This window comes from Leptinotarsa decemlineata, unplaced genomic scaffold (assembly GCF_025532065.1).
Source record: "Leptinotarsa decemlineata unplaced genomic scaffold, Ldec_3_MD MMD2_tig00026328_RagTag_RagTag, whole genome shotgun sequence".
NCBI classification, from domain to species: Eukaryota; Metazoa; Arthropoda; class Insecta; order Coleoptera; family Chrysomelidae; genus Leptinotarsa; species Leptinotarsa decemlineata.
In genome coordinates this window covers 38240102-38253836 of record NW_027412688.1, presented here as the reverse complement: position 1 = coordinate 38253836, position 13735 = coordinate 38240102, and the positions used below count along the sequence as shown (strand labels likewise).

General features: G+C 35.5%; 2 protein-coding genes across 9 annotated transcripts in view; one reads left to right on the top strand and one right to left on the bottom strand.

Annotated features, from left to right (window-relative positions):
* LOC111511119 (proton-coupled amino acid transporter-like protein pathetic) overlaps positions 1–5656 on the top strand; it is a 25669-nt gene extending 20013 nt beyond the window's left edge. For 6 of the 7 annotated variants that reach the window (XM_074182049.1, XM_074182048.1, XM_074182052.1 and 3 more), the window contains exons 8-9: positions 184–370; positions 2319–5656. In XM_074182049.1, the coding sequence (XP_074038150.1) occupies positions 184–370; positions 2319–2721 (590 nt within the window). In that variant the 3' untranslated portion in view covers positions 2722–5656. Of the gene's footprint in view, positions 1–183; positions 371–466; positions 974–2318 lie in introns of those variants that run through there. The other variant, XM_074182053.1, reaches the window with a different exon arrangement.
* LOC111511126 (calnexin) lies at positions 3001–13735 on the bottom strand. 2 transcript variants are annotated; one of them, XM_074182043.1, is made up of 10 exons: positions 13580–13735; positions 13166–13257; positions 10209–10523; positions 9904–10094; positions 9554–9802; positions 8968–9355; positions 7860–8000; positions 4116–4259; positions 3462–3656; positions 3001–3403 (listed from the first exon to the last, which is right to left on the bottom strand). In XM_074182043.1, the coding sequence occupies exons 2-10, from the start codon at positions 13232–13234 to the stop codon at positions 3341–3343; spliced, it is 1755 nt and encodes a 584-aa protein (XP_074038144.1). In that variant the 5' UTR covers positions 13235–13257; positions 13580–13735; the 3' UTR covers positions 3001–3340. The 2 variants fall into 2 exon arrangements, with proteins under 2 accessions (XP_074038144.1, XP_074038145.1); XM_074182044.1 differs by having other exon boundaries at positions 13645–13665.

The following is a 13735-nucleotide window of genomic DNA, read 5'->3' as shown; positions in this document are numbered from 1 at the left end:
GCACATACTAGAACGTTGACACTTATCGACACGCATTCCTTCAACCGAAATGGCCTCATCAGGTGATGATGAACTGTGTCACAGTTCTGGTGTGTGTTAAAAGTGATTTTGTTGGAATCTTTTCGCGGTTCCAAATTAACTTAACCTAGCTTTAATTCCTTTGTGTCATTTGTTGTGTTCTAGGTGTAGGATCCATAATGCCGGTGGAGAACACGATGATAGAATCGAAATTCCTTGGACGGATGGGCGTCCTTAATGTTGCTATGGGGTTCGTGGTGACGTGCCACACTTTCATAGGATTTTGCGGATACTTCGCCTTCGGCGAAGACACCCACGCGGCTATCACGCAGAATTTACCATCGGATAAAATGTGAGTACCACTTTACTTGTTCGAAAAAAAAAACGCATTGTCGTCATGTTATCGATCTCCTTCGGGATTTTTTTCAACATTCTGTTTCGATCCTAGAATAACTATCGTGTTGAACGTGAATTTCAATATTAATTTGTTGAATGAAAAATATAGACAAATTTTTCCACAACTATTCATGTTATTTAATCTAAGTCCTAGGAATTTGGACTTAACCTGGATGAGCTTCAATATAGAACCGATAAGATCAAGTATATACCAAGCATTCTACTGTAGGAGAGGTTTGGCGGGTATCAGATATGTTGCTTGATCATCACACTCTTCTTTGTTCAATAGGAATTAGATATTCTGGAAAATCGAAGAGAACTACTATTTGGAAATATCTTCTAAGGATTATCTCAAGGATCAAGATCAAGATCTGACAATGTTTGATTTTTGTAATAAATTCGATAATTTATACACTCTTGATTTCTCACTTCAATAAATCCTCCTAAATTGGATGCAAAATCGTGAAAAATCACATAACGAAGAATGGGTAAGCAAAGACGTTGAGAAATCAGTTTGAAGAATTTATTTCATCTTCAAAACCTAGATTTTTCCTTTAAATTTCAAAATATTCAGGCAACATACTACTCCAGTGAATTATTGAAGTCTACGAATATTAACACCACTCGAATTCAATTTCGAAAATGTTTTGAAGAAGGTAGAAACAGTGAGAGAAATAATATAATTATTGAACACGAAATGATATCATCTGTGACCCTGTAGACGTATTTGAGCTATATAATATTTCTTTGTGAATCTTCGCTGTAATGAGCTATTGATAAAATTAAAAAAACCTTAATGAGTATTTTTTTACAAAAAAGAACAAAAAATCTGATTGGTAGAGTTTTTCACCCATACTTCTGAGATAAGGTTCGTACATACAAATTGAAAAATAAGCACTTTTGTGGTCCTGATGATCCCATAATTGAAAAGAACAAGGCTAAGTAGTCAAATAGGCTTGCATTCTATCTGATTTGATTTTTATTACACGCTTCATATTAGCTTCACCTGTGTGTTTGTACATTTGTAACTTTCAAGATCGGGATCTGTATTGACAGTATTATCGATGTTATTGCTTGATCTATTCGCGAGCAGATGGCGCTGTACGTAACTTCCGATAGGTTGTTCAAAAGAAAATCAAAATAATAAATATAGTTTAAAAAACTAAAAACACGCTTTTATAGCAAATGAAACTAAAAATTAAAAAATAAATATAATTAAAAAAAACTAAAAAACACGCTTTTAAAGAACATTGAACAAGTTTAAAACACTAAAGATAAAAAATTTTTAGTATTATTGTGAAAAAAACGTGGGCGCTTTGTGCCATATTTTTTGTATGTCTAGCGCCCACGCTTTTTTCACAATAATACTAGTAATTTTGGAAAAAAAAATCAACTTTTTAGTTCGATATATAGTTATAGTAACAGAAAAAAAGATATATAAACCTCAGTGATCGCTGCTACTCGTTTTTAAAACTTTAGAGTTGAAATATAATATTGGTTACAATTTTACTCATTGTTACTATTATTTCTTACCTTCGCAGGAGTAATTCTTATTTCATCTGCAGTTGCTTCCGCTTTCATAAATCTCAATACGCCTTACATAATTTCTCTGCCTTGTCCAGTTAGAACTGGACTAATTTACAGTTTAAAGGCATTTTCAAAGATAACAAATAACTAACAGTACACTCACATAATAATGTCTCCACTTACTGTACTAACACGATTTTCGCTACACGAGTTCCTTGATGTTGAGCTCTTACCTCAGTCTGCCAGCTGATCTACGCGCATCCAATATTCAAACGCACAGTTAGATTCAGCAAGCTGTGCTAGTTGGAAGGATCAAATTGTTTTGTACATAGTATATTTTGACTTTGTTTTTCTACATTGATTGATTGTTTTTGCAGTCCCGCCCAAATCGCGCAGGCCTGCATCTGCTCCTCGATGTTCTTCACGTTCATGTTGAACCACTACGTGCCCACCGACATCCTGTGGCGGCACCTCAGGACGAGACTCGCCCCCCAGAAGCACAACGTTGCGCAGACCATCCTCAGGACTTTGACGGTGACGTTTGCGATGAGCGTCGCGGCGGCCGCCGGCCACAACCTCGACTCGCTCATCGACCTCGTGGGGGCCGTCTTCTTCTCCATACTGGGCCTCCTCGTGCCCGGCGTTGTCGATATCCTCATCAACTGGAATGACTGGGGCTTCTGCTCCTGGAAGCTCTACAAGAATATACTGATGATTTTAATTTCGTTGTTCGCTTTGGTTTCAGGCAGTTTTTATGCTATTCGAAGTTTCGCAAAATAAAATTGTATTTTCAGGAACTCCTGTTTAAAAAAATAAACCGTAAAACCTTCGTTTCACGTGGAAAAGTCAATAACCAGTTACATGTCCGTGTTAGGAATCACACGTTAAAAGGTAAGACCTCGTTAGTCCTCAGCTCGCACAAGTTTCTCAACTTCTGAGAGTTGCTGTTCGTATGGGGGCGACGGCTGGTTAACGGAAAAACAGATTTTAAACAGATGTATAAACTTCAATACGCCAACCGTAGATGGCGCTCGAAGCATACAAGGATAAAAAACAAAATTCTTTTGAAACGTTTATTCAGGCTCAAACAGAAAAATACAAACAAATGATCACTGAATCACACGGTTGGTCCTCCTGGAAAAACCAAAAAATTAACAAATCGGCAACTACATACATCTCAGGGAATATGTACAAAAGGTAATGTCTTCCTGAAAATTTCATAACTTCCTATAATACTATTCGAAAACGGCTAGATACAAACATAAAATCAGTCGATCAGTCACAAAAAAAATGTACAGCTACGACACCGCCTTTTATTCAATGAAAACGAAAATTATATCAAATTCTTAGGAATAGTTTTCTTAAATGGTGCAAAAACGACTGAAAACTGCTCCCCCGCTCAGTCCTTCCTGACTTTCCTCTTCCTCGCTCCCTCAACGGATGGCTTGCTCGCTGACTCTTCCTGAAAAAGACAAAAATATTCAGTATTGAACATAACTTGGAAATTTCGATCTAGTTACCTCGATGGCTTCGTTATCCTCCTCCGAGTCTGGAGGAGAATTCTTCTCTTGCTCCTCGTCATCATTCGCTGCTTCTTCTTCTCCTCCCTCGTTGTTCCCCTTCTCCTCCTCTTCTCCCTCCTGCTCCTCCTCCACGTCTTCAGTCAACTGATCAGTCTTTTTCTTTTCGGCCGCTTGGCTCAGCTCTTCTTTTTCCTGAATGAAAATATCCAAGTGCGAGAGAAGAAAAACTTGATAATGAGTTGAGCGAGAGTTTCAAAATATCAAATTGGTTTCCAGATGAAATGCAAAACTTCTGGAGAAAGTAAAAAAAGACAGCTTGGTCATTTGCCAGACTAATAACAAAGATAATGAAAGGAACAAAAACAGACCTCCAGGATTTAGGACCATATAAATGATCTTGTTCACATGTAACGTATTCCAAAAACACTTTATTGTGAGATTTTCACTAAATTGTTTTACAAAAACGTCTATAAGACATTTGTTGTTGAAACACTTGTCAGAGAACAAAAGTTTCTTATGTGGGTTTCCCATCATTCCAATTTGATATTCAAAAACCGTCGAATAATAACTAAATCTCATAAAAACATAAAAATAAATTGATTCGAGCCAACAAACCTAGCGTAGTACATCTAGTTTACAAAAAAGCGCTACCTGCTTGTGACTAGCGGAGGAGCTGGCGGGTTTGCAACAAAGGTACAAAAAGAACACTACGGGCACAGCAAGGACCAGGATGTATACTCCCCACAGGAACGGGTAGTCGTTTGTAAGCGCGGCCACGCGCTGAATCACGCTCTCCTGTCAATAAAAAAAAATTGTCAACGACCGTCACTTGATAGGTAGAACTGGATCCTCTGGCTCAAGATGAATCTATTGATAACACTATTTCTACACCAGATCAGAAATACTGTTTCTTGACGCACGTTTCGTTAGCCAAGTAAGCATCATCAGAAAATAACTTAAAACTAATTCCTACAACTTAATTAGGGCTTTTATGTAAATTTGGCTGAAGAATCCTCTTCGATGATGAAAATTATCTGATTAATTCTAAGTATTGATTATTTTTGATATTTTTATTTATGGAATGGGACCTTTGTCGCCGTTTATAGATCTCATTTCACCACATATGAATCTTCGAAAGAAATGAAGAAAGCCAAAACTTTTCCCGAAAACAGTACGTATTTTTGATAGTTCGTACTGGAACTTCTGGCGTAAAATCAATATATTGAAAACAAAACTACCAAAATGGCGACATTTGCCATCACTTCGTAATGTGCTGTCTGAAGCCCAATAGTTTCGATTGATAATAATTACCAACAGTTTAACTCTTTCTACAAATGGTTTTAGGGGGGTATGTTGTACTATAAAATAATTTACAGGCAATAGTTTTTTTTTGCAATTTCAAATGGTTCTTACTATTTTTTATAAACATATAATTGGCCAGTAATCAGAATAGATCTGTGTTATGGCCTACAAAGTATTTTTTGGTTAATATAATCTTATAGTTATTTTTAACAATACCAAAATAATAATAAAAAACAAAAATAAATATATAAAAACAAAAATTTTAAAATATAAAGATGGATTTTCAAAATTGAAAACAAAAAATATTAGTATAAAATAAAATAAGAATAAAATAAAGTTCCACACCAACATGTTGGTGTAACTATTGTTTGAAAGCTACAACATGGTGAAATTATACTCAATCAGCCTATTTTCTAAACAGTTATCTGTCAAATAGAATTTTTTCAAAGCTTTTTTTAATTCAGTCCTGGAAGCAATATTTGTGAAGTCTACAGGAAGTTTATTGTATTACTGGATTCCTCTATAGATTGGTGTATCCTGAATTTTCTTTGTTCTCATGTATATTTGTTTCAGTTTTTCAGCATTTCTTGTATTGTGATTATGTGTATCTCCTACTGTTTCCATGGTGGTATTACATAAAATGTATTTATTCAAGATTCCATGTATAAGTTTAACTTGTTCAAGTGTAATGATTTTTTCTATTTTCATGAATCCCGTTGTTTCATAAACAATGTTTGTTGAAGTTGGTCGATACAAGTTATACAGAGTTTTTATTGATTTGTTTTGCGCTCTTCCCAGTTTGTTAATTAATTGTTGTGATGCATTGCCCCAACATGGTATGAGATACCTTATATGTGATTCAATATAGCTGTAATATATTGTTTTTTTGACATTGTGGTTTATATATTTTGCACAGCGTTTTAATGCTCCTGTCATTGAACCAATTTTTATTATCACTTGTCCACAGGAGTTTATTATATCTCAACAGTCCTAAGTATTTGTAAACTTCGACTTCTTTCAGTAAGTTATTGTTTATATATAATTGTATTGTCCGATTTGGTTTGTTTTTGTGCTTTAGCACCATCAATCAATCAATTAAATATACTTTATTGTCTGAAGACTACATCTTGTAGACAAAGTCATAAATAATATGTAAGATACAAAAATCTACATAAAAAAAACATACACAATTTAAACAAAATACAATAAACACAAGCTAAAAATGTGAAATACACTGAGATATTCAGCTGAAAATAACAAGACACAGAAATAAAAGTTAAGATTCAAGTGAATCGTCAAGATATTCCTGAACTGAATAATAGGCCCTATCAACAAGTAGCATTTTAACTGCTTTTTTGATTTTGTTAAGCACTATAATTTCTTTAATTCGGGCTGGTAAGTGGTTAAACAGTTTGATCCTGTTGAATATAATTGAATCCCTAACAAGGGAGCTCGCAGGAATAGGCAGATCTATGTTACTATTGTGGCTACGAGTATTATATGAGGAAGGGGGAGATGCACAAGAATAATTTTTTTTTATCAAGCAAATTGATTCCAAGATAAACAGGGCAGCTACTGTTAGAATACCGTGAGCGATGAAAAGAGCGAAATAAGCTGTTCTTGAATGGGAGTAGCCTAGTTCTCTAAAAATCACTCTTAGTGCATAGCAACCTGAGGCAAGCTATTTGCTTAAGTTTATTGTGTGATTTTTAAATTTCAGTTTATCATCAATGTTCAACCCTAGAAATTTATAATTATGTACCCTGTCTAAGATTTTGTCACCAAGGCAGTTTCAGTGGAAAGTAAGTATGCTAGTTTTATTGATATTAAATGATAGCAATAAAGTGGTGTCAGCAAAGAGAGTAATTGTGGCCGTTATATCTATAAAAGCTAAGTCATTTATGTAGATAAGAAACAAAATTGGGCCAAGGATCGATCCTTGTGGTACATCACATTTGATAGTTTGAGCAGAGGAACACTCGGTTGTTTTAACTACCTGTTTGCGACCTGATAAGTACGAATGAAACCAGTGGAGAGAGTTGCCTCTGAAGCCATACTGTTGCAACTTATTAAGAAGGATCTCAAGGTTGACACAGTCGAAAGCTTTCGATAGATCACAGAAAATAGCAGCGACTGCTTCTTTAGCGTTATATTCGGAGTATATCGTTTCAAACAGAGAGAACATAGCATCACTAGTACCCTTATTTGCTTGGAATCCAAATTGACGAGAAGTAAGGATGTTATTATCATTGCAAAAACATACAATTCTGCTTTACACTAGTTTTTCTATGAGTTTAGCAAGGGTAGGAATGAGTGCTATAGGCCGGAAGTTGGAAGGGTCATCATTAAGTCCACCCTTATACAAAGGGATTATCAAATATGTCTTCAGAAACGATGGGAACTCGCCAGATTCGCCATATATACAGTTTTTCAACATTTAATGCTAGCTTATTCATCAGTAGCCATTGATAGTATTTGTTTAGGTCATTATTCACTGTTTGTTCTGTTTCAAGACAGTTATTTAAATATACTAGTGCGGTATCAACAGCAAAGGTAAAGTATCTTGCATCCAAACCAGCCATTTTCATACAAAACATACAAAAGATACAGTATAGGTCCGGGAACTGATCCCTGTGGCACACCAATATTTATATTATACTCATCACTTTGATTGGTTTCTAATTTTGTGTATAATTTTCTCTCTGTTAGGTACGTTTTCAACAGTTCATAAGCAACCCCTCTGAATCCTATAATAAACTTTTTTCGATTAAAAAAAGAACAATGACTGAAATTGTCGAGCTACTATGACGAAGCACAAACATTCTAAGTGGAAACAACTCGCGACTACCAACTTTACACAACCCCTTAGTTCCTCTGGCGATAGAAAAGAGTTACTCAACCTCTTTTACGCAACGGTACAAGTAGAATGCGTAAAAAGCTACGGGCGTCGCACAATAAACTGCGTACGCAGCCCACGTCTTCGGTCGGTAGTTCATCCCTCTCAGCATTTTGCCCCACCAAGTGTTCTTCACAAAAGGAATATTAAATGTATATGCTAAAGGTGGAGAGATATGGGGAAGGGTTAATACTTACGGAATCTTTGGCGATCTTCTGACGTTTCTTACTGAAAGTGTCTTCCGCCCATTTATCGGCGATGGCGATCTCTTCGGTGATGATGATGTTGTCGAAGAGAATGTCTTGGGACATGGACCACAGCTCGAAACCGACTGCCGACTGAAACGATAACAAAGTTTCAATGCATACAAACGAATGGAACAATCAAGAAGCTATGACGGCCAATTGCAACCAATTGCTAAAGCTTCGTTTTCTATTATTTTTCAATCACACTACCTAATCAATTACAATATTTGCTGTTCTTTATGTGAACCCTTTACATTTTACATTCAAATGCCATTTTTTATAAGCCAATTTCAAATAAAATGTATAGGTGGCGCTGACATTTAACAGATTCGAATTCATATTCATAGGTGGCGCCAAAATGACACAACTGAAAGTTTAGGTTCCATAATAAGATGACAATTTAGGTTCCATGATGAATGACAGTTGAGTGTTCCATAATTTCGCCAGGTTCAAAATTATAGGAATTAATTTGAATTTCCAAAGCGGCAGCCATCTTGAGTTGATGTCTGCGTTAATTATCTACTGTTCATTAATAACAGACTCAAATTTTTGCCTAAATGAATATTTTTGGATTAGATGTAAATAAATATATTAATTTTTCATATAAAGGTGATATGTCTAATTAAAAAAGCAGTAACCAGATATGGAAATAAGAAAATCAAAATCGATTTTTACTGTAAAAAAATACACTTTTCAATAAAATGCAGTGCTCTGCATTGTACAAAAAATTATCATTATCTACCAACCGAAAACACAAGTACATTAAAAAATTAAGGTCTCGAAAATAAAAGAAGTACCAATATTATGTTAGGTTGGAATTTGATGCAGTTAAATGTGCCGTAAAATGTTACTTCAGCATTACTTAATATTACCTGCACTACTATACCTATATCAATAAATCTATTTCTACTCTCTTCATAGTTTAGACTAGTACAACAGTGTCAGCAAACCATAATGAACCAGCCAAACGAACTTTCTCTCTTAGCCTTTCACAAAGTTCTGCTTTCCTCATCCACTTGACAGTTCAATAATAATGATATTTATTGAAACAACTACCCACCACCGTAGTCATCCTGAAAGGCTGCTTATCCTCGAAAAATTCCGGGTTGGGTATCCTCCTGGGGCGCCACTTGCCTTTGTAGTTGGGATTATCGATCATGGGGGCGCGCCACTTGCCCTTGAAGGCGGGATTGTTGACTAAGGGAGGTTCCCAGGGGCCGCAGCCTGTTGCAGAAATGCACGCTGGGTTCTCTATCAAAGGTGGCTCCCATTCGCCGTCCATGTCGGTGTCCCAGTCTTCGGGCTTGACGGCGTTTGGATCGGGGACGTGCGTCGGCTCGTTCTCGAGCCATCCCTCAGGCATTGCGGCGCTCTCGTCGACGATCTGCGCGGGCGCGTCCTCGTCCCAGTCGTCGGGTTTGGTAGCGTCCGGGTCCGGGATCTTTTCCCTGGAAACGAACGTAGGTCAAACAAGAAATACGATATGGTCCAAATTCAAAGAACACCCATTTTTATCATGGTTAAACATACTGGGCGACAGATGATTTGAAAAATTCTAGTTGAGAGGTCCACATACGAGGGTGGTCTGAAAAGTTTTGCTTACCACTTCGCTGCTTAAGGAAGGAATAAATGGTTCTGATTCTTACCTTTCGTCCCAATCTGCGGGTTTCTTATCGTTGGGATCGTCGATCTCTGCTGGAGGGTTGACCGGAGGTACAAAGTCCTCCAGAAGACTGCCAGAATTGATGATCTTCTTGTCAACCAAGATTTCAAACGTGTTATCCGGCCTCAAGACGAGCGTGTACAAGTGGGGCAGTTTGTCGGAGAATATCTCTTCCAAGCGCTCCTTCGGTTTCTGGCAATGCTTTTCTTCTACTGTGCCGTTGCGAGGATTCCTGAAATTCGTTGAAATTAAAGAACTATCTGATGAACGCCCTAGTGCACTTTCGAATACTTCACTGAGGTGATATGAAGAGCCTCTAAGACCATTACTCACTTATGTTTGAAGATAAAGTGCAACTTGTGGTCATTGCCGCACTTGTCTGGTCCGAACATGATGGTGTACGGTGTCTTGTCGTGGAAGTTTTGGAGATTCTTTGTTTCCGGAGCTTCACTGATGAGCTTCAAATAAGCGCCTCCGCACTCCTGACCATCTTGTAGGAGTACTTCGTATTGGACGATGAGTGGCTGAAAAGTAGAACGTCCAAATACTTCGACTTCGCCAAAAATAAAACCTCGCAAAACATTTCAACAGCGCACTGTATATTTTATAGTAGCTATACTGAGCAGTTCCCAACTCACCTTATCGCTAAAAACGAATGGCTTGTTCAAAGCGGCTGCTATGGCGGCATGTTTGGCTTTCGATTTAAGGACGAGACCGCTGTCTCCCTGAAAGGCATCCTTGTGGGGCTGCTCCACCTCCCAAACACCATCATACTTGGCGATGTCTTCGTCTATGCCCTCTTTCTTTGCCTGCGACTTCATCCATCTCTTCTCAAACTGAGGGACATCATCGAAATGCTCAGCGAAATATACCTTTCGAGGATCGAGAACAGTCGGGCTTTCATAAGGTACATTGGAGGTCGGTTCTTCCACAGTTTCTACAGTTACATCATCCTGACAAAAAAAACAGATTCTTTTTGATATGAGACTATCATCATTGGACAGTTAATAAACTGTAATAAACTAATTCCACATTTCCACATCAGAAAAGAGATTCGTTAGAGAGAAATAATTAAATTCTATTCTGTAATTTAGAGTAAATCTTCAGAATTATTAAATCTATTAATTTCTAAGCATTCCATTCTCTTCCAAATACTGCAAACTCGTGGTTGATCGCATGCTCCTCCTTCAAAAGAATGTGGAACTGGTTTTTACATTCAAGTAACTTCTAATATGTTCTTTTATTCTTTGGGAAAATGTTCTCCCCGTTTGGCCAATATAAAGTTTGAGGTAAGAACTTTGAGTCAACTTTACAGTTGGGCTGAAAAGTTCATAGGCTAACATTGAAAAAAACATTTTTTGATAAAATTTCATTTTCTCATTCAATATAGTTGCCTTCAAAAGCAACACAACGATTATAGCGGTCATACAATTTTTCAACACCATTTTTAAAGTACGATTTGTTTTCAGTCTCAAAATAGGCTTCAGTTTCAACGAGAACAGAAAAGAGTCGCTAGGGGCCAGATCTGGAAAATACGGTGGATGCAGAAATAATTCAAAACCCAATTCAAGCAATTTTGCCAACGTTTTCATTGATTTGTGACACAGTGCCTTGTCTTGATGAAACAGCACCTTCTTCTTTTTTCAAATGGTGTAGTTTTTCCGCGAGTTTGTTCTTCAAACGCTCCAATAACACTGTGTAATAGTCACTGTTGATGGATTTTTTCCGACGCCAATGGTATAGGTTTCGAAAAATGATTTCTCAATGTTACAGTCGAGTTCTTATCTATTGTAACTATCATTATCACTTGGATTTGGAAACTAATTATATTTATCTAACCCAGCTAGTGATAAATGAAATGATACTAATTTGGAGTGCTTTTTACTTAGATAATTATTTGAAAAACAATCCCTGTTTATGGGATATGAAATGAACCAAAATAAAGAACTTTTATATCAATATAATGTATTTAATTCAGTTTTATTGTCACAAGGAACATCATTTGCTTATAGTTAAACAAACACATTGTTGTTCTCGAGGTTGTTCACGGAAATACATTAAGAAACTTTTGGGAGATTTAGTAGTAATTGAAACTACAACTTGTATCAAAGTTTTTGTAGATTTGAATAATGAATAGAAAAGCGAGTTGGAGAATTAAAAAACCTGTCATAACTACATTTCTATATTTGACAATAGAATAAAATTAGTCAGTATTTTTGAAAATAAACAGATCTCAAATTTTTTGTCTATTTTTATATGATTAACTTTTACCATATTTTTCGATTTTTCTTAGAGATTCAGAATTTTTTGTAAAGAATGAAATTTTCTGATGATTCAATAACGACTTTTTCTTTTTATAAAATCATTGCTCGAAATGAAATTGTTTAGCTTCTCTGACAGAATCTTCAAATACCTAACATATAAAGTTTAGAAACACTTTTTGACTAGATTTCAACTATTTCATCTGATAAGATAATTTGTTGAATAACGTTTTTGAATAATATTTTAATAGTCATTGTTTCACCTGTTTATTTGTGTGATTGTTCACATTCAGATTGCTTATACTAATAATTTGAACTATCAGTCAGGAATGTCTCAAGGTTTTGTTTAAAGTAAGTAAAACATAGGTGCAATGGAGATGAAGTTTATTTAAAAAAACAGGTGAGATTTGATGAAGAACAAGCTATTCCTCAAAAAAAAAACATTAATAGAATTTGTTCAGAAAGAACAATCAGTGCAACATATAAGAGATATGTTCAACTAAACATGCTAAACAGCTAAAACTGTGAACATATATTCGAAGCGAGTGTACCAACAAAATAAAAACAAAAAATAGACAAAAGAATTTACGTATTCCACGAAATTTGAACGTGCACCTTATATTTTGAACAAACCTCATATTTTCATTACATGTTGATGATTTAAGTTGACATACGATTGGCTTTAAAATTGATTTTTTAAATTTCAAACATTCAAATACATGATAGGTATAAAAAACTTGTTTATAATTTTGCTAAACCTGCTCACTGAATTGCAAATGCAATACAATTAGAGCTTGTTCTCTTTGTTTGCAATAGTCTGAAAATTGTATAAATGTCTAGCAGCCTCAAGACATGTTTATCAAATTCAATTATTTAAATGAATGAAATAACTTGAACATTTTTCTTGTGCAATGCCCTGTACAATATTTTGATTAGAGTAACAAATATAGCATCTGAAAATTCACATTATCATGATACTATCAAATAGAAACTACAAATTTTCAATTGAAAGTTATTAATAAATTCAATAAGTTACTGACTAATTAGATTTTTTCTTTGGAAGTTTATATTACTTATCTTCTCTGGGTGAACTGTTCAGTTTTCTCTTCCATTAGATTGCTGAAGATTGAAAATCTTTCAAAGAATACTTTCTTAACTATTCACTAGTTCAATTCTTCCCTATTTCGGCCCAATATATAAATATACCATCAGAATTCACTGTGATTACAATATCCCTTTACTTTGCCAAAATCCATCATATCAAATCACTTTTTGCAATCACACAATATTCTTTCCTTGTGATGAAATAATATAGAAAAAAAAAACTAACTCACATCTCCATTTTCGCCTATAACTCCAAGAAACAGTATGGACAGGACTATAAAATTAATCCTAATGTTCATTTTGAATCTTCAGCTTCATAAACCTGAAAAAAAAAACAGAATTAGGGGCAAGTTCACCGAATTGTTGGAAATCACCATGGGGAACCATTACGGATGTCAAACCATAGAAGAATTGTAATCCACTTAAGGTTAATTAATACTGGAGGAAAGAGAAGGTTACATTAGAAATAATATAGAAATTACTACCGGGATTACCCACAGAGGAAAGAATAAAAAATAATCAATTACGCTAATGTCATGGTTGATTTTAGTAGAAAAACAGTAATAGTGGAAACTCGATACAAACACAACCAAACATTCAACAGAATTTTTTTAAATGATGAGAAGAAAACTATGAATAATTACCTGGTAATTGATTTCAATTTCAAATTTACTACGTTTTTCTTTGGAAAAACTCCGTGACAACTCACCTCCAGAACCTGAAAAACTGACAGCTGAGGGAGGGGTCAGAGCGGTGGCAAATGTGGACCAATCAAAATAGAACGAATGGCCGCAAAGGAC

Bases quoted from the DNA above. Each gene is read 5' to 3' on its own strand.
- LOC111511126 (XM_074182043.1), bottom strand. From the start codon at position 13,234: ATGAACATTAGGATTAATTTTATAGTCCTGTCCATACTGTTTCTTGGA. The intron at 10,524-13,165 runs GTGAGTTAGTTT...TTTTTTTGTCAG, and splicing joins TTATAGGCGAAAATGGAGAT to GATGATGTAACTGTAGAAAC. The intron at 9,356-9,553 runs GTAAGAATCAGA...GTTCGTTTCCAG, and splicing joins CCCGCAGATTGGGACGAAAG to GGAAAAGATCCCGGACCCGG.